This window comes from Malurus melanocephalus, unplaced genomic scaffold, assembly GCF_030028575.1.
Source record: "Malurus melanocephalus ecotype Western Australia unplaced genomic scaffold, MMel_1.1 scaffold_638, whole genome shotgun sequence".
In the NCBI taxonomy this organism is placed as follows: Eukaryota; Metazoa; Chordata; class Aves; order Passeriformes; family Maluridae; genus Malurus; species Malurus melanocephalus.
This window is the reverse complement of record NW_026623870.1, coordinates 187111-208127: the sequence shown is the minus strand read 5'-3', so window position 1 is coordinate 208127 and position 21017 is coordinate 187111. Positions and strand designations below refer to the sequence as shown.

The 21017-nt window shown below is 42.0% G+C and overlaps 1 protein-coding gene across 4 annotated transcripts in view; it reads left to right on the top strand.

Moving 5' to 3' along the window:
* The first annotated feature begins 1523 nt into the window (after positions 1–1523).
* Positions 1524–21017, top strand: part of ZMYM4 (zinc finger MYM-type containing 4) — a 41683-nt gene continuing 22189 nt past the window's right edge. Inside the window, exons 1-7 of one of the 4 annotated variants that reach the window (XM_057383508.1) lie at positions 1524–1780; positions 12761–12803; positions 13202–13729; positions 15200–15267; positions 15835–16005; positions 18706–18784; positions 19467–19719. In XM_057383508.1, the coding sequence (XP_057239491.1) occupies positions 1739–1780; positions 12761–12803; positions 13202–13729; positions 15200–15267; positions 15835–16005; positions 18706–18784; positions 19467–19719 (1184 nt within the window). In that variant the 5' untranslated portion in view covers positions 1524–1738. The remainder of the gene's footprint in view (positions 1781–12760; positions 12804–13201; positions 13730–15199; positions 15268–15834; positions 16006–18705; positions 18785–19466; positions 19720–21017) is intronic. The other 3 variants (XM_057383511.1, XM_057383509.1, XM_057383510.1) reach the window with 3 other exon arrangements.

The following is a 21017-nucleotide window of genomic DNA, read 5'->3' as shown; positions in this document are numbered from 1 at the left end:
CTATAAAATTAAGGCTCACAGTTCATATATAACATCRTTTGCCATTTAAAAAAATCCAAATTCTTTGAGAAATTTCACAAAATAACTCATCAGCTGGAATTATTTTAGACTTCGGGATAAGGATTATTTTAATTTAGATTTGAGGATGAGGATTACTGTATAAGTTAAATGCATTATTAAATTAACACATTTATTATCTCCCTGTTCTTGAAATGCGGTGATTTCTCTGGGAGACCTGACAGGATTTCCTAAAAGAATCCCAATATTCTGTATTCAACATTTTAAGCCAGCTGAAGAACAGTGTTTATGTAAGGATCACTTCAGTCACCACTGAAATGCAGCTGCTACTCAGCACCAGCCTTTAATTGTGCAAATCAGATAAACTGGGAAGTGGAGATTTCCTTTAAGACCAAGTTTTAATTAGCAGATAGMTTATTTAATTATTAAAGAGACAGGAACACATTGTCCATATCAACTTGCAGGTGATGGGAGTGACCGTCACTGCTCACAATAAAAATCCTCAATAATCTGTATCACACATAGTTTAAAATATTTTCTTAATAAGCCAACAGTTTTCATTTGCTACAAGTTACATAGTTCTCTTTTAATTAAAATTCCATCTTCCGTTGGTTAATGATTCTCTTGCCTCTCATGCTAGTTCAGTGTCATGCTCAGTGTTCCTCTCCTTTTGGGTTTGTGGTTTCTTGAGTCAGTGGTCCATGARTTGGTGGYTGTGATCYTCCCCTGCCAGAATTACCCTTTACCCTGCTGGAGCTTATTCAGCACAATTGCCAGGTTGGGTTTATTAGTTTTTTCCTTATCTTGGAAGTTCTGCCAGATGTCTTYGTGGCCCATCAATYCTGCATTCCCTGTGCCCACCATCAGTGGTACATTCTTCTCCTCAAGCTTTATTAAACTCCCTCTGAGTCTGAGATCAGGGAGCATGTCCAGCCCTAAACCTTGACAATGCAATTAAACCAACAATKATTTATTTTTCTAACACCYGGACATCACTTAGAGCTTGTGAGCTGMTACGCATTAAATCTCCCTTCTTGTYGATAAGGTTTCAAAGCACACATAGATCAAACATCACAGAACATCCTTAAGAAAATTGTCACATATTCCACCTTTTGAAACAGTATCAACAAACGCAAAAATTTACTTAATTAAGTCACGGATGGCGCGGCCGAGGCGCAAACAGCAGAGCGGGTGAGGTGGGCCCCATGGGGGCCGTGAGGGCGGTGCTGTGGCCTGGCCCTCCCCGCGGCGTGAGAGCAGCCGGCAGCCCACCGACCACCTGCCGCCACCGCCGCCACCGCCACAGCACGAGGTCCCCGCCCCCGTGGCGCCGCTGGAAGAAGCGCCGGGCCGGTGGCGGAGCTCCCGTGCCGCTCCCTCCGCGGGATCCCGGAGCGTCCCCCCCGCCCCGCGGGCACCCCCGACCCCGCGGCCCCGCCGAGCCCCCGCCGCGCCTGCGCGGGAGAGAGCAAGCGCGCGGCGCATGCGCGGAGCGGCCCCGCGCTGGGCTGGTCGGGGCAGCTCCGGGAGCAGCGGCCGCGGCCTGGCGGGTCCGACCCCCCCCCCGCCGCTCTCGGGGAGCCGCCGGGCCCCCCCTCAGCCCCGCCCGCCGTGCCCCGGAGACACCCGGAGCCGCAGCTCCCCGGAGCGCGGGGGAGGCTGAGAGGGAGTGACCCCCGGCCCCTCGCCCCGGGCTGGGACGGCTGAGGGGGGGCGCAACATGGCGGAGGCCAAGGAGGAGGGGCCCGGCCCCCGCGGCAGGGTGAGTGGGGGGCGCGGRGGGCGCGGGCGGGGGCGGGATGCGACATGCGACATGCGGCGGGCGAGGCGCGGTCCCGCCGGGGGTCCCGGGGGCACCGAGCCGCACGAGCTGCCCAGCCCCAGGCCYTGGGGCCCTTCAGCTTCCTCTCCCCCAGGACAGTGTCCAGGCATCATCGCCACGAGCATCTTGGCATCACTTAAATAATAAACTTGCAGCTACCGGGAGCTGTCGTCACCATCCGTCTCCTTGTTTAAAGCACGATGTCCTTGCTGCTCCTCTTTATTTCAGTTGTCCATGGCAGGCCAGAGTGAGGCAAGATGGCAGCACCATCCAGTTCTTGGGTCTTCAGGCTGTAACCCTTGTGTGGCTTCCATTAGCCATGCCCCTTCCAAGACTTTGCTGTGACCCTTGTGCCAGTACCTTTAGCCATGCACATTCCAGCTCTTGGTCCTTCGTTGTCACAGCTTGGTCCATCATTGTCACCTCGTGGTCTGTAAGCAYGCTGCCCATACTCATCTACTTGAAATGATAGAATCATTAAGGTTGGAAAASAGSTCCCAGATGATCAAGTCTAACTTTACTTGAAAAATTACTTAATCTCTTAAATCAGTGGAAGGTTCTTTGTGGCCAACACTGTGTAACTGAAGGAACTGTGGGTGAATGTTTCAAGCAGTGCTGAAGACAGTGTTGCCATGAGTCCAGTCCTCTTTCCTGCACACGTGTAGCATTTGGTTGAAAGTTTTATGCCAGGAATGAGGTTAAGCCATAAGGTTGTGCTTGTGTGGAAGAGTCCATAGCCCACTACAAGACTGAGCTGTCCAGCTCCCTTTTCCTAAAGATGCAGAAGTTTTCCCATTCTCCCACTTTAGGAAGACAAGAGTAGAGGCTCGAGTTTTCTATTGGTCTGTGGGAGAGAAGTTTAATTGCTGAATTTGTATCAGGGAACTTGAAACTTGTGATTTCAGTGATTTGTTGATGAATACTGAAATTGTTACCAAACAGAACATGACCTCCCAGGGTCTCACCAGGTGAGATGTTTGACTACTCTGCTGTTAGGGAATGAACTTCATCTGTGAATTTCTCACACCTGTGTCTTACAAACACTTTACTTACAGGCAAACTCCAGGAATTTTGTGGAATTGCTCACAGATAGTACATAAGCATGCAGGTCTTTGGGTGAATCAGATATTGGCTAGCTGCAAGGAGTTTGAAGGGAAGTGTCTGCATGTAGGACAGTAACCTAAGAAATCTTGAATTAAACTTCATTGACATTAATTGAAGTGTTTGTGAACGTAAGGAAACACTTTYACACTACGAGGACAGTCAAGTGTTGGAACWGGTTGCTCAGAGGTCATGYAGGTCTGTCCTGGTGTCTCTGGTCTCTTCATGCTCATTCCCTTGATGTGCTCCATTTATCTGTGGAGTTACTTGGTGTCACCTGCAGAAAAATAGAACATTGTCTTTCTTCTTCTCAAGCTCATCAGTATCCACTGAGGAATAACAACATAATCCAATCAATATCATCTTCATTGGTCTCAGGAAAAATCATTTCTTTGTCCTAATTATTTCCTGGGTGCCAGGCCTCGAAGTGTCCATCACTTATTGCTCCATATGTCCCTGTAGGTTGTGGAAAGCTTCYCATGCTGTTGGCATTGACAACGTTCTCTGCTCCTGCTGAGGCAGAAAACTTCTTCAGTAAAATTTAGGAATGATCCAGGAAATCGGTGTTGCATTGGGCAAGTAAGTTGGTAAAGAAGAAACACAACTTGGCAATGAGGCATCATGCCAAAGCCAGTTTTGCACCAAGGTGCTCTTGAAGAATATGGGGAGAGGGGAATCCTGGTCTGATCCAAAGGCTGATGGAATCTGTAAAGAGTGAGATTAGCAAACTAAATCCAGCACACAGAGATCTAACAATTATTGAGGTCATGGAAGACCTGCATGTCTCTGTTCTCTTCCCCATAGTGGCCCAGTTCCCATTCTACAGGAGGTCTTGATGTTGGATTCTTCCAAGTCTTGTGCCTAAGGCATAACATACATTTCTTATAAAAGTTATTTTCTTTTGTGTGGAGAAAATAAAKACTAATTTAATGATTTCTTCAGATAGGAGCTTAGAAATTGGTGGTATTTTCAGACTTGTTCTTTTAAATATTAGAATATTCTACAATTATTCCATATTGTATAGAAGCATATGCACTGAAACTGGCATGTTGGAAATCCCACAGATAAGCAGTCTCTGTCTTTTAAATCAACCCATGAATGAGCAACAAACTAAAGTTTTTGCCGGTCTAAGGTGGACAGATGTTTGTCTAATTTTGATTTTTARTATCTTTTGGTAAGTTTTTATGGCTAAATTGTTCTAGAGCAAGTTTATTTTTGCCCCAAGWCAAAACTGTTGTATATGCCAAGGAAAACATTAAGCATATTTAACTTTCAAATTTATTAAATAATATCAATATTAACTTGAAAGGTGTCTGCTAATATGTTTTCTATGTAGTTTMTAAAAATATTTTTGGCAATTCAACTTTAATTTGTGTATAATATCATGATCTTGAACAGTTTATTGTGTTGTCTGGAATGTTCCTTTATTTACAACTGTTCTCTCTAATCCCTTGGACTAGACAAGACAATTTGGGCTATACTGAAATTTGACACTTGGGCTCTTGGAAATTAGTTTGGTGTGAACAGGTGAACACTTGGGTGTCCACATCAATAAAACAGGTGTTTGCAAAAAGATATTTAATTTTGCATGACTGTAATTAAAAATTGAAGGAGATCATCTCATTTAGAAAGTTTTGTTGCTGAATTACTCCAGAATGGTACAAAGATGATGAAAAYGTTTCTCTGTCAAGGCCTGTGCACCTCTCAAAGGATGTTTTGATGTCATAATCTTTGAATTCTCTTTTGAAAAATGAGCATAATRGATCTCAGTTGTTTATATTAAGACTTTTCACATTGTGTAAAATACAGAAAGTTAAGTCATCTCTTTGTGCCCTCTTCAAGGTACTTTGCATGATTAGGATTGTGGAATTTAATTCTGAAATGACTTAAACGTTGTTGAGACAGTTATCTCAACTTTTCTCTCATTTGGGAATGGAACTCTGGATAATCTTTGATTATCCTTTCAACCTTACAACCCAAACTATCCTGTGATGACTCTTGTATCCTATCATTCCTTCCAGTCATTCCAACTGCTGTTGGCCTTTCCCTTAATAAATCTTACAGGAAGTTTTCTCTCATGAACTTCAATGTTTTCTGTCAATGACCAACTCAGTTCAGGTGATTTCCATCATCCATTCCATGAGTGTGGTACAGGCCTAAGAGCTCTTGGACCTCACTCTTGCTGTTGCTTGTAACACTTGTTCCCTGGCATCATCTAAACTCTTCAAAAGGTTTCTGCAGCAGAGAATATTTTATTGAGGACATGATAGCAGAATTGGGGGTTCTCTCTGTGTCCATCCACTTATCCTGTGTTCTGCCTGTAGGACATTCTCTTTTTTTTCCTCTGGAAGTGCTTCTCAGAAATTTCATGGGAAATAAAAAGTTCAAGAGACTCTAACTTGCTTTACCACACTGGTATTGATCCAAATGTATTTGTCCTTTCTGTGAATAGTGATTGATGAATGATGGCAATGTGTTTAATTTTGGTTACCATGTTTCCTATCTGCTTTAGATAAATTTGTTTAAAAGTAGCTTGAAGTATTATAGGGGTTACCTCTATATCAGTAGTTTTAAATTTGAATTTTTTAGTAAAAAATGCACTATAACCATTTGTTGTCATAACCAAAGTTTATTACATCAGACTTTTGGTAACAAAGCAATGACTTTAATTCTACATTTAGTTCCTTTCCCTTCTGAGTGCTGGTCCACAGTCCCACGGCAGGATAAATTGCTGCTGCTAGAATTCTTTAATTTCCTTTGGAAAGAAAGGAAACCTGAATCATTAGCCYAATAAACTAATGTTTAGTGTTCTAAATTTAGGTAAGAAGAACTTGAAACAGAATAAGCACAACTATGCAGAGTTATTCCCACAGGAGACGTTTTGGAGTACTTCCTTTTTATTATTATTTTTTAATAACTTATTTGTGTAGTTTCATGAATCTTGGTATTTTTTAAAACAGTTGAAAGTGTGGGGAGAGATTTCATCTGTATTGAAATTCATCTTTAAATGATGTTGTTTGCTCAAGAAAGCTTTATGRAATACAGTTAATGTAGCCTATAAACAGGTTTTTATTATGTTTAATTGTGGAAAAGGCAAAAAGAAAGCCAGAGTTAGGAAGGTACTTTGTACAATGAAGTAGATATTTTGTCTCTTAAAGGACAGAGATACTGAAATAGARGGAATTGGATGTACATCCAGGCACTTCCATTTTCATCATCAATTGCCATTGGCAGTGAACTTTTAGGAGAAGGGAAGGACTTGCAGTACTGATGGAGCTGAGCTGAGTCAATGTGGGACTCTGGACACACACCAGGCTGGGCAGGAGGTGGTCCCACYGTGTTTGTCAAAAAGCAAAAGGTGCTGCAGTTGTAAATTTTCCCAATTTGTGCACAAAACCACCTTGTGGGTTTCTTTATTGAGGACAGATTGTAATGACAAGCAGAGAACTTTGGGTTCAGACAGCTCCTTCTCTTTTGAAATTAATTTACAATGGCTTGAGGTTTTTTCCCCTCCTATTGTAATATGGCTTGTAGCAACTAATTACTAACATAGTTAATCATCTTACTGGAAGAGACATTCAGTCGAGTGATCTTCCTGAGGTTCTGGTGCTGCTGCTCTGCCCTGGATTGTCRCCCTTTGTATTTCTAAGTTGTCTTCCATGGACTGGCTTTCTTTAAAARATATGGTGATGGTTCTTTATTAATGAGCTGTTCAGTTAAATGGGATTTGAAGGATTCTGWGACTTGCAGGACATAATCTTCTCACTAGCCATACTTTTGAAAGCTTTGGCCAAAAGTAGACATTTGTGATCTGGGCAGTGCTGGCCTGCTTGTGAAATAAGCTAAAATATGTAACACTTGGTTTGGAGTAAATATCTGCTGAGCATCACAGCAGAAATGCACATATTGTGACACAGACCCTGCTCTGATACTGGGGATTTTTACAGCCTTGTRATTTCCATTTAGTTTTCCTGCCTTATGCTGTGAGAAACCAGAATTGTTTTAAGTTCAGCTCTTTTACAGCCTTAGTGTAACCAAAATCCCACCCTTAGCAGTTTGTATCTTACTAGCAGCAGAAAAGTTCAGCGCAAAGCCAGGAGTGGGGTTTTGAGAGAAGAAGTTTTTTGTTTGTAAAGAAAATATTTTTTGTGGATGTCTTGGTTTGTTTGCTTGCTGTGTGGTTTGTATCTCTGTGTATTTCTTAATTTGCAAAGCCCAAGATCAGCACATCAAAATGTGGTGTCTTTGCATAGACTGTTGCAAGGAAATTGGTTGTTAATAACAAATATTGGGGAGAAATTCTTCCCTGTGAGGGTASTGAAGCCCTGGTACATGTTGCTCAGAGAAAGTGTGGCTGTTTCATCCCTGGAAATGTSCAAGGCCAGGTTGGACAGGGCTTGGAGCACCCTGGRATAGTGRRAGATATCCCTGCCCTTGGCAGAGTTTGGAATGAGATTRTYTTTAAGGTCCTTTCCAACCCAAACCACTCTGGAATCTGTGACTGCAAGGTGAAACCTTCACGTTTAGAGCTTCYTCCTTCTCAATTCCATGATTTTGTGGGTGAATAGGAGAAGGGCTTGGATCCCCCTRTGGTTTTTGTAGGTATAGACTAAACCCACCAATATTCCAGAAAAAATAAGGCTCACTGTGACTTCCTGTGTGTTTGACAGATTCATCTTGGCCCCGTATATGTTGGTAACAGTGTGCAGGTTCTGTGTGTGTTGGGTGGGTATGGAAACAGTAAGGTTTGTGTGGAATTGGCCTGTGAATATTCCAAAAGCTCAGGAATATCAGAAAAACCTCGTGACAGAAAGGGACAATAAACTTCCATGCTGAACTGTTCCCTGTGATTTCTGGTGAATCATCCAGAATTCTTATAATGCAGAAATGGAAGGGGAGAAGCACATGCCTRAATCTTGTGTCCTGACACTTAAAAATTGAAGATGTGTGAGATGCAAGGTAAAAGTGTGTTTCTTGAACAGAATACTGGGAGCTGGAAGCAGCTGGGAAATGCCTGCTTTATTACATGTACTGGAGCTTGTTTGGGATTCGCCTTTAAAAACTCCCATCACCATCTCCACTGTATTACCCTTAGACTAGATKAAAAATAATCTTTTCAAGTGTTCAACACGGCTTAGGGAAGCCTCATAGACACTCAGCCTGCCGAGCTCATACTCTCCATCTCCCTGGATGAATTCTGAGCCGGTTCCCAGGTGGAAGATGCCCTGTCCCCGGTGGTGGTGGGGGTCCGGAGCCGGCTAGGGGGGGGCTCTGCCTGCCCGGCCACGCTCGGCTCTATGGTGTGACCCCGCCAGGTTCTCTTCCTGCCGCAGCCCTTCTTTTCCTGTCCCCGGAGGGACTCTGAGCTGGTTCCCAGGTGGAAGATGCCCTGTCCCCGGCGGTGATGGGGGTCCCGGAGCCGGCTAGGGGGGGCTCTGCCTGCCCGGCCACGTTCGGCTCTATGGTGTGACCCCGCCGGGTTCTCTTCCTGCCGCAGCCCTTCTTTTCCTGTGGCAGGTATCTTGCAGCAGCCTGGCTCTTTGTTACCCTCTCTCTTCCCTCTCCAGGTGCTCTGAAGGTATGAATCCTTAGGGCTGGCTGTGTTTCAGTGGGAAGCAGCTCCGGCAGGATCCGCTGCGTTATTCTGAGCATGCTGCRGAGTTTTCCGGTGGCAGAGGGTGCAGCGCGGTTGGCTGCCTGCCTGGCATCCCTGCCAGGGTATGTCATGTGGGAAAGGTCAGGGGATGCTTCCTGAGCTCACCGCATTTGCCTCTAGGTTGAATTTTCAATTCCTTTATTATTATTATTTTTTATTTCAAACAGTGTCTTAATCAGTTGAATGAATTCTGGAAGCGAATCAGTGGGGGGGGATGTTACGCCATGCGTAGAGGGACAAGAAAACTACAGGCAAACTGAGAATCATCTCTGACTATTTTTAATTGCAGTTCTCTTAACATCTGCTTCCTTCCCACAGTTTGCTTATGGATGCATTAAATTCTAGGGTCAAACTTCAGAAGGCTTAATAGAAAGACATGTCTGTGTGTGTRAAGTAGTTACGCTGTTTTGTTTGTTTTTAAATGGAATTCTCTGTTTTGCATACAAAGCAATAATGTAGCCATAGGCAGCTTCTCTGTTTATACTGCACAAAAATAATCTATGACTTGTTTGATTTATGGATGCCATGGCAATGTTGAAAACCATTAAGGTATGGATCAGCTTTTTATTTGTTTCAAATTAGCACATTGTATTGAAATGTAAACAGTGTTCTTCTGTCCCCTGTTCTCAGCAAAGACGGGTTGGTGCTGAGGCTGTAACACTGCTCTCTTAGAGTCTCCTGTATATCTATAAAAAACAGTGGCATATCTGGGAAATTTTAGGTTTTTTTATTTAATAAAAGCAATGTTGTCTTTATTTATAGAGTAGTTAGTTTTAAGCGAGTCACACTGCTTTGAGAAATACCTCATTATTTTGTCACCATTTCTGTATTCTTGTTTCATTTCATTCATTCATTCATTCATTCGTTTTTTACAGCCTGAGTGGGCAGAGCACTGCTTCATGTGCAGTGCTAGCTAATGAGGCAGTCACTAAGAGAGATATAACCTAAAACATTGGATTTCACTAATACCAAACAAACTSTTCTGTAGTAAATTGTTACAGAGTTAAATGATTAAAAACACTAAGTATTATTATTCTCTGGCAAATATTGGACAAGGTGATTGAATGAAGGTGGTTTTGAGTATTGTAATATTAAGTTTTGTTTTACAACTACTAGTCTATTTTGATGACTGAGTTGAAAAGTTGAAGCCTCAGTATTTGAACAGAAAACCTTCTGTTCCWGGTATTTCCCTTCTGTAGTTATCAAGGATTTAATGCAGGGTACYGAGGTACCTCTCCCTAGATCTGGCAAAAGTGATCCAGAGGAAATGCCATCAGCTTCATTTTTGCCCCGCAAGTACTTTTGCTCCACTCCTCACCAAATCTTAAAAAATCTGAGCAGAAGCAACAAAGGGAATTAAGGGTGATGATGGCTAATSAAAGAAGTAAGGATGAGGACTGGAAAGACAGAATTGCCTTGCAGGACTGTAATAGAATAATGTAAAAATTGTACATTGGGCATTGYTCCTCACATTTCTTATGTAATACAGGACCATAATCCAGATAAAAGCTAATGTACGTGATTGAGTAAAGTGATAYGTCTTTATGTAACTGGTGATACACAAATTTCCTCCTGAGATGCCATTAAACAAGACTGTAATAGCATTGGGGAAGAGACTAGAAGGGTATAATCAAAAAAATGCCCCTCCCTAATGCAGAAAAAAAAATACACAAGCTCTAATTTTAGGGACAGTCCAGTTATAGACTTATAGAATGAGTAATTTGTTGGGGGATATATATATATATTTATGTATCTGTAGATATATATGTGTACATACATGCAGTCATCATCCAAACACTTTCCCTGGTTTTCTCCCTGGGAATTTACACTATGTGGGAGTTCTGATGCTGTTTGCAGTCAGAAACTAGATGGTRGCTTAGATAAAGCTGCTGGTATTGTCAGATGTTGGAGTTCCTYGTTTATAAATATTTCCAGGGAAAGCTTTTGACCATAGACACAGATCTTCCTCTGTACTTGAAAACATTTAGGAAGAAGAAGATACACAAGATGATCTCTTCTTTTGATAGCCTCACAAAATAATGAGTAAAGAAACAAAATAGGGTTGGTTTTTTTTCCCTAGGATGACCTAACGTTTGGGAAGAGTCTTGGATTCCTTCCAGGTAGATTGTAAATGTTTCCCAGGTTCTCCATAATATTTATGGKAGTCCCTAATGCTCTTGCAGGTGGCCCCTTATGCTGACTTGTCTGTTAGTGTTACTTTGCATGAAACARTTAGAGAGATACATGCTACAAAATCTATCCTCTGATAATAAGTGTATTCCGGGGGTTCTCAGCTGTTACCAAAAGATTTGTTACCACCAGAAGAGRAGGAGGAATACCTGGAATTAGGTTGTATAAGGCAACCATGGTTGTATAGGACCTGGAATATTTTCCCACTGGTACTCTTGGTCTYGTAAGGGTTAAAGAACTACTTTGATACAAATCTGCTCTGAGAAAAKGATGAGCTCATGCTTCATCTCAACTGAAAACTTCCTTCATCCTACCACCAAATTCTGTTGTGACATTTTTGGAGAGGATAGAGAATAATTGACAGGAAGCAAAAAAGGATTGGAAAAGGTCAGTGCAGAGTCAAGGACCTGGGCCATTGTTTTTGCCTCCCAAAAGTTCATGCTCTGGTGTTATTATCAAATGGCAAAGTTCCAAAATTTCCTTTTTATGTACTTCTCTAAAAGCAGTCCTGCAGTCCTTGTCCTTAGCAGCTTGTATGAGCACCTAGTATATCCAATATTTATGAGGATTAATATTACACATATGTAAACTTAGTTGACTATGAATGGGCTTCTAGATCAGCATTAAACCTCCATCTTCCAGACATTCCTAAGATCATTACAGCAGGACCAGAGCTCAGGCCTTGCAAACCTTCCTGGGAGATGCTTATTCCTTTTTTCCCTGTAGATAATTACGAGGAGGAGACTTGCAACAGCCTTGGGGTAGTGTGACTTTTTTTTTATTTGTTTGTTTTGTTTTGTTTGGGGTTGTTTTTTATTTTTTTTTATTTTATTTGTTTTGATTCTATATTTCASTTTTCCAGCCTCAAGTGTCTGTTCAGAGAAAGTTCTGGTGCAGTATTCAACTAACTTGATACCATGCTGGACAGRTCCTCACTGTTCCATGTGTGTCCAGTTAAGCTGAAGGAGCTACCTTGTCTTTGTAGATCTGCAAGTAGTATTGGAAAGAGACTGATGGACTTTTTGCCATCAAATGAACTTTGGGACAGTCTGTTGTCATCTGTTCCCTGAACTGGCCACTACCAAACTGATTCTCATCACAGTCCTGAGGAATGCTGGATTTATCAACTAAATGACTTGAGTTAAATGAAATTAGGGCTCATCCCTTTGCTACCAAATCCCATTACTTTCCCTAAGATGGCTTAAGAATTGCAGTGTGAGCAGGATCTACTAGGAAAGAAAGTATAGAGCTGGCAACACAGAGAAAGGAGAGGGGGCTTAAATGAATTGCTTTTATCTCTTGGGCAGAAAGGAAGTCTGCTAATGAGCTGGACATTCTGAAGGAAAGTTTAATTATCTTTCTCCAGGCAGCATCCAAGTATTCCATCAAATTCAACATCTGTCAGAGGATGTTTRATGCAGACAGATGTTTGTGCAGCACTCAGTCATCATCTGGTTCTATGCTTACACTGACACTGACACTCCTCGTCTGTGTTGGGAAGTTAAGCATTACATTTCCCTSTTCCTGGAAAGAGGACATTCCCTGTAGGAGAGGTTCCTTGGATCTGTGCTTCTCATGGCAGTGGGAGCTGCCTGTGCTCCTGGTTTTCATTTATGATGTTCAGTGGGAATGAAGGCTTGTAGGRCATCAGGGTAGAATCTGTGGCCTTGACCTGGTACCAGTATCCCAGGTAGAAGAGAAAATTGACATTCCCATCCCTCTCTCCTCTGGGAAGSAACACTATTTCTAAATTTTCCTTGTGTGACTTTTCTATGTATTCTGAACTCATTAGGGTAAGTGTGGCTTCTCAGGGATGGAACAGTCTTTATTCACAAAAATTTGCTTGGGGCAAGGAAGGAAGGAGGAGGTGGAATTATGATCCTTCTGTTTGGCTCTGGTTTTGATCAGGTACTTTTTAGCAAAGTAAGTGGCAGCTGAYCAAGACAATGATACAGTGCTTTCCTTTTTTACAGTTTGAAGATAAATCTGATGCGGTATTTGATATTTCAGAAAAATGTAAGTATTTTTATTTATTCTCTAATGTCATAGTTTCACAAAGCATTTCTTGGAAGTGTCATTGCTGCTGAACAAGACTGTCTTGCCCTCATCCCAGCCCTTCCTGCTCATTCCCTCCTGCATTTTCTTCTCCACAAGTGCTACTAATGAGGTGAATGGGAATCAATGGTTTTCCTTTCTTTGGTTGGTTTTACTCAGTTCAGCTTCTGCTTCGGAGTGGTGAGGGGCACTGAACTGTTTCTGTGTCAGCAATGTTTTCACAGTAATGTTGTCCCAAGAAGGCTGAAAATATTCAAGGAATTGCAGCACCAGCCAGATTAGGACACTCACCCTTCTCCCTTATTACACATAAAGTTGGTCAATTTTCTGACTGTTCACTGTGTTTTTTTTCTCCTTAGGTGGTGAAATTCTGGATGCAGAGATGTCTGAGGATGCTGACCATAACTTGACACCTGCCCTCGACAGCTTGTCTTACGGAGTACCRAATCGAGCAGGACCTGAAAATTCACTGCAGGGTGATGATCATGATTATTTTCTGAACTCTGGGGATCTTGCAGGCATACCTGTTGTTGGGAGTGACAACGAAGATGATGAGAATTTCACTCCAAAAGACACTCTTTCTTCAGCAATTCACAATGAAGATCATCTGGAAGAGGGCAAGAGAGTTCCAGATCATGAACTGGACAGTGAAAAAGAAATTGAGGTTCAGAATGCAATCCAGAAGGATCTTGCTTCCCCCTTTGAGCAGGGCCCTGTATTTAAATCACTTCGAAAAGATTTTAGCAAAACACGCGATAATGGCAAAGAGACTTTTTCAGCAAAGGACAAGAATAGAGAAGGACATTTTCAAGAACGTGAAAAACGGTTGGAAAAAATCCCTAAAGTTATGGATTCTAGATTGAAAAGCAGTTTTCTTGACAAAGCAGGTAACTGTTGACATCATAGACCTGGCTGTCCAGCAAAGAGGAAGAAAGAACTAGAGAGAAATCAGCACTAGGGCTAATTATTAAATACATTACTTTGTGGAAGAGAATAGGCAGAGCTTTATCTAGGGGGGCTTGACAGTGTTAGGGAGATYTCATCCTCCACAGCTTGTTACAGAACCTCAACATATCCTTTGTTGTTGTGGTTTCCTAAACAAAGCTGGGTGACAATTCAAGCTTCCTTTTGGTTTTTCTCACTGCTTTTTTATAGACCATGGCGCTCCTTGAAAGAAAAGGTGATGAAGTTCAGGYTGATGGCTAGTAAAGATTTCTTTTGAGCAAAGTACCAGTTCTTCATTAATGCCTAGGCATTTAAAGCAGTGTGGATTTGATAGTAGCATCAGGGAAATGCTGGAAATGAATTAGTGTCTGCAGGAACTAAGCCAGAGTGTAGCTTGAAATCTGCTGTTTCTGGGAGGCTGCTCTCCTTCTTCCTCAAATACTTGTGTCTTGGACTTCATCCAGCCAACATGGAAAGAACCAAAGATGCCTAAAATCCCTTTCTCATTTGACAGTCACCATAATCTTGCTGCCCACACACTTATTTTTGACTTCCCAAGCTCTGAAAGTTACAGCAGAACAGTGAATGAAGGAGTTAGGAATAACCAGGCAGGAACATGATTTAATCTTATTCAGCAGAGGGAGGGGGAGACAGCACGTGAGGGACTCCTGGCTTCTTGTTCACATTCACAGCTTGCAGTTCTGAGATTTAAACTTTGTATGTTCAACAACAGCATCTTAAAATCAGYGCTTCCAGGTGACACCAATGATAGAGAAGCAATAGAGATGTTTTTAAAATAAAGTTACAGGTGTCACTCTACTTTTACSTTCAGTTAGGAATCAAGGGAAGACTCTTTCTGTACATAAGATATATTTCAGAAAATTGTAAATACCTACARCTAAAAGATCAGGCAAAGTAGTCAGTAGTCAAAACAAGAATGATAAATATTCATGGTAGCATCCAGTATCTAGGTAAATCCAGAGTTCTGAAATAATATATTCTAAAAAAAGCAGAAGATGCTATTTCCTGAGAAGAGGGGAAAAGGCGAAAGATCAAAACAGCAAAGAAAAAGCTGGAAGATAATGCTCTGAAAACTATTTTCTGATTTAACTGTCAAAACAGGAGAGATCAGGACCTGCTGGGGTGTGGACAATTCTGAATGAAAAATTTGTGTCGGAAGTTTACAACTATTTTGCTGGAATGGGAAAATAATGATCCAATAGAATAATCTTTTTTAAAAAGTCAGTTCTTAGGGATTACCACCTTACTTGCAGGGAGGAGAAAGGGAGTAGTTGAATAGTGGTGAGGTGCTGTCAGACACTGGGGTTGGGGAGTAGGATGAGACTGATAGTTTTAAAGGAAATGCATTGGAACCTGTATTCATTTCTATTTAATGTATATGTTTTCCTCAGTTCATAATCAAGTAGAAGAAACATTACGGACGCAGTTAGCGCCACAAACTCCAGAAACTAACTTCAGGGTAAGCTATAGATCTTTCAACCACTTTTGCAAGTGCAGCAATATGCTGGAATAATTCAAAATACGTATTTTGTATTTGAGTGTAAATTTGAGTGTTAAGGAAACTGGTCATCTGACTCTTAGACATCTTTGCTACTTAAACAGTACAAATAATTTTATAAAATTTTCCTGACCCTCTGTTTGGATTGAGGATTCTTTTGGTAGCCACTTTCCTGTTCAGCATGGTTGGAGTGACCGGTGAGCCGAACYTACAGCTGGATGCATCCACCTGACCTGTTGCCTTTTTTCCACATGAGCCAGGGAACAGCTGTATCCACAGGAGACACTCCCAAACAACCAACTTACAGAGCTGGGTGGCTTCTGCTTTGGCCAGAGGAGGAGGAAAGCATTGGGGGTGGGATGAGAGAGGGKGCTGCAGGGAGGTTGAGGCAGCAGCTGCTGCCCAGCATTTCTCCCACCTTGGCAGGACCCAAATCTCTTGGTCTGCAGCACAAACTCCCCTTGGCAGCAGCCCAACTCCTCATGGCAGATGCAGGAGGGTGAATTCTTTTTCATATTATTGTTTCAGGAGTCTAGCTACCTATTTTCTAGTAAGGAATCTATTGGACAAGAGCTGGGGAATTCCTTTGCACCAAATATTAGAATTAAGAAGGAGCCTTTGGATGACGAATATGCTAAAGCTATGGCCCCACAGCAGGGACTATTAGACAAAATTAAAGATGAACCTGGTAATTCTGAGGTAAGTTTCCCATTGCATTTCTCATTTTGGTCTGACAGCTGACCACTGAAGCTGAACATAAATTCAGCAATTTATTTGGTTTGTTGACCGAAATTAAACTAGAAGAACGTAGTTTAGTAGAAGGATTTTTCCCTCTTACACTACTATATCCCCCCAACTTTTTGATGTCTTGTTACCCTGTCTCTTGAAATGTTTTGCTTTTCAGTTAGAAACAAAGCCAAGTGCTCTAAAACTTCTGTTRCTAAATCTATGACAACACAGACACTTTATCTAACTAGGAAATAAACTCTAAATCAGAATTTGTTAAATACTGAGTAAATGAGTAGTCACAATTAGAGGTATGAATTAAAGCAGTGCTATTGCAGCTACTCCCTTCTTAAAAGCTGCCTTTACAAGCACAGTGGTTTGTTCTTGTTTTAAATTAACACTTTGAGGTCTTAGCAAAATATTTAAGWACTTACACATCAGTGAAGTCAATTTAAGTATGTGTTTAAGTGATTTTCTCATTCAAGACTGTAATTTTTTATGAGGATAAAGGTAAAAGCTCAGTAATTGCAACCTGGAGAAGGTCTGACCTATGGATTGRGCAGTGCTGGGGCCGAGATTGCCGAGCTCCAGCCAGTCTCTGTGCCACTGATTTGCTGTCTGACAGCCAGGAAATGAGCTGTGCTGCAATTCCTGTCTCCCCACTGCTCATACTTGGGTTACATGTCAGACTTGATGTGTTAAAGGTGTGCAAAACTTCCCAAAGTGATCCATGCCCTTGCACTGACACGAGAGTGTTGGTGTTCCTGTGCAGGTATAGTTTTTAGCATCAGTATTTGTCCTTCTGCTAAACCTCCTCTGCTCTCCGGGCCTGTCTTCCCAGCACTTTCTCTTCTTTTTCCATAATACTCTCAACTTAATAAGATAAAGAAGTAAAGYATTTGCAACTTCATATTTTACTGTCCTTCTGATTTGTTCAGTCTCTGTGGGATTGTTTGGGTTTATTTTTTCCTTGAACCTATAGAATGTCAAACCACGTGTAGATTAGTTAAATCTGTCTCTTCTTTTGTCCTCCCAAGATGGCATCTGCTGTGTGGATTTGTGTGGAATGCAAGGCGAGATGTCTGTGGTTATCAAAGATCATATTAATAAGTAAAAATGAAGACTTGAAGAATTTAAATGTCAAATATCGTATGGTTCAAAATATTCCTTCCTGGAGTAAAATCCTGTGATTATCAACTCTGCCTGATACTGGAAAAGTAGGAGAACTGAGTTCATTTTGTTTTGCTTTAGATTGGAATTAATATGGGGGTATTTTATGGGGTTTTTTAATACTTCCTGAAAGATAAGAGCATTTCTTGCTGTAACCAATAGTTGGAGCTGAAGGTTTTTGGCTTTCAGCACTGTTACGCTGCTGTGAAACTGCTTAATCATGCACAGTTGATGTCAGGATTTGCCTCCATTTCTTTTCCKACTCTTGACTAAGGATACAATTGCAGTTAAAGTGCTTAAAAAATTGTATGTCTGCAAATGATAATTGTAAAAATGGTGCTTGAGAATCTCATCACAGCATGCCCATACCCAGTTTAGAGCTCTTACCTAAGATTTGATTTTTTCAGTCTGATGGTTCACATGATCAAGGAATACCATTGCCTGTTCTCCTGGGAAACTTGTTKAGAAATAGTTTGGTTGTCTAGTATAGAAACTTCCCACAGCAGTAAGAGGAGTATTCAGTTTGAGCATGCACTCAGTGGAGGTTGTTGTGGGATTGTGGGAGCTGGCAGAAGCTGGGGGAGCATCTCGCTGCCACTGGGAAGGGAAAGCTTCCTTTTGCTTAGTGATTCTAAATTGGCTTCCCTGGCAGCCAGGCAGTGACTGTGAATTTAGCTCAGTCATAACATGACATCATGCCTCACTACTCCCAAACGACTGTAAGTAGGCTAAATCTTATCATCTCTGTAGTTCCAAGAGATTATGCTTTTCAGCCTTTTAAGATTTACATGTAAAGTGTTCCAAGCTGCTTTCTGGCTCAGATTTCTAGGGAGAGCARGGGCAGGAAGCGTGGTGTCAGTATGAATAGCTGCTGGGGACTAAGCCAGTCATTTATAGCATGTCAGCTATTCCACCAGCAGCTGTCTGGGGATTTTCTCATCGTGTACCAAATGTGAGGTGATTCCCCTCTCGCTGGAGCTGGGACTATGATGGTCTGGCCCTGGTGGTGCAAGCTTTGTTCTGCTGCAAAGCTTCACCTTAGGCTGCTCCAAGGTACTAACACCTGGGTAATGCAGAATGCTCCCCATCAAGGTCCCAGCTCTATTTCTTTGCTACCCTCCCTGAATGTGAGGATAAAGTTTCTTTCCCAGAACGGGAGCAAGGGCTGCAGAAGCGCTTCCAGATGGAAAGTTTGAGTGGAAAGCAGAGATTTCCTTAAGCTTTGGCTGAATTCAGAGGTATCCTGGAGTGCAGCTGGGGAGAGGAGTGCAGCAGGCAGCCCCACTTGTCCATTTATGCCCCCTCAGGTGTGGTTTGCTATTCAGCTCTGAGCAGGAGCTGTGTGTAGTGCTCACACAGCAGCACTTGTCACATGGCCTTTGGAGCAGGCTTAGGACACCCACTCTTCCCAAGGTTCAATGCAGCATTGTGAAAGAATGGAAGTCATCTAATCGGTTATTACATGTGTGTATTTGTTCTCCTTTTCCTTTCCCTTTGTTTTAGGAGTACGGCCAACAGCCAAAATCTCAGGAAGGGGAGCTGAAAATCAGTGCTGTATTTTCAGTCAGTGGCAATCCTCTTGGTAAGGAACAGGCAAGACTAACTTCATTTAAATCTGTAAAATGTGTCACCTTTGCAAATTGTCTTGCAGGTCATCCTGCACTTCATTCACTGTGTCTGATCCCAGTAGGAATGAAGAACTAATTTGGTTTAGAGAGAATGAAATTGAGATTATAAAATAATTGTGTTTTAGAGGCATAGGAAAATGGAATGTGAAATGCATAGGAGGACTGAATGTGTTAAATAGTCTTAAGATGAAGGAGAGCAGGTTTAGATTAGGTGTTGGAAAATAATTGTTTCCTGTAAGGGTGGGGAGGCCAGGCTGCCCAGAGAAGTGGAAGTGTCTGAGGCCAGGGTGGATGGGGCTTAGAGCAGTCTGGGATTGTGGAATGTGTTCCTGCACATGGCAGTGGGTTGAACGAGATGGGCTTTAAGCTCCCTTCCAACCCAAACCATTCTGTGATTCTATGAAAGGGATGGTAAAAGTGCATTCTCCATCTTCAGGGTGGKTATAAAAATCTGCTATGCAGAAAACTAGCACAGGGCATGTATTTGTGGAGAGTTCATCTGCTATTTGATTCTCCTCTAGATCCTGACAACCCAAATAAAGCCATGAGCTTTGTGCTTGCCCCTACACAGCAGCGAGTTCTGTGTAATAGAGCTATAACACTTACTCTGTGTTTTCTCTGTGTGTTTTTTTTTAGTTCCACAGCTGTCATCAGGTTTCCAGCCTGCTGTGGCATCCTCTGGCATGAGTAAAATGCTTCCCTCAGTTCCAAGCACAGCTGTTCGGGTTTCCTGTTCTGGGTGTAAAAAAATCCTGCAGAAGGGGCAAACTGCCTACCAGAGGAAAGGCTCAACGCAGCTCTTCTGCTCCACACTGTGCCTCACTGGATACACCATTCCAGCTTCTCGCCCACCAGCTTCTACCAAGAAAACCTGCTCAAGCTGCTCAAAGTAGGACGGTGCTTTAATTTGTTCTACTAATAATTGATATTCAAGCAGATAAAGAAAGGCTTCAGTTCTGTTCTCGTGCCCCTCGCTGTGTCAGTATTGCTGCTCCTGTTATGCTTCCCTTCAAAAATCAGTGGCTGATGCTCTTCCTTGTTAATTGGTCTGTCTGCTTGCAGTTCCATTTCCTTAATTGGGTTTTACATACACATTGATTTAAAAGCCTCTGTGGTGCAGAATGCATCTTCTCTTTCTTTTTTTTAAACGAGTCAAATATGAAAAACTMTATTTTAAAATCTTCTGCATTTTTCTGCCATTTCCAAATGTCATTGCAATCTCAAAACTACTAACAAGAATACGTTTTCAAAAAGTATTTTATGCATTACTTCTTCTAGAAGAAAATAGATTTATGAATCCCTAAAATGAAGTAAAACATGGGTGARTTAATGTATTCAAGACAGAATATTTCCTTAGATTCTTGAAAAAAGTTAACTTTTCATTCAGGCTCCATTGTGTGATCTTAGATTTCTGTAGGTCTTAGATTTTTAAACCACATTACTGCTACTTTCATAACAGGAGAAGAGATTAAATTTATTTAGAATTGAGGTTTTTAGGTAGTGGCAGTTTCAGCAGCCAAATCAGTTGCTTTCTACCTAGGCCCAGAGTGGAAAGGTGAGGTTGGGCTTTCTTGAACSTACTTGAAAAAATCCTTTAGAAAATATCTACATTTTCCACACAGTCCTGTTGGATACAAAGTCTTGAATCTTCAGCTCTAAACCCAATTTTAATTTTTACATTTTTTTGTTCATTTGTATTATGTCCRAACTAGCAAAAGGAGACCTTTGTGGCTGGCTCTGTAAGATATCATTACTTGTCTTGGGGTGATTTTATGATGATACTCTGTTCCTGGTCGTCTGCCTTATGCCCAGAAATGGTTCCTGTAGCTTTGAAGTGAGTCTGGGGGTGGTGGGATGGGGGAAATGGGGGGAAATGCTGGGGCAGGCTTTGCTCAGGCTGTCACTCTCTGGTGTGTTCAGATCAGAGGCTGCTGCATTGTTGCTTTAGCTGGCTTGGGTTTTGTTAGCTTAGGCAGGAAGTTTCTCCCTGGACTRTAGTGGCAATTCTTTGGTGGCTTCTGTAGTTTTTCCTTGGACTGTTTGGCTTGGCTTTTGGTCTGAATCAGACCATCAGGGGCACTGGTTGGTGTGAACCGGCGGGGAAGCCATGGGGACATCCCTTCTTGACCCAGACYTTGGGAAAAGAACTGAACCAATGAAAGAAAAGACTAAATCCACCATTTTCAT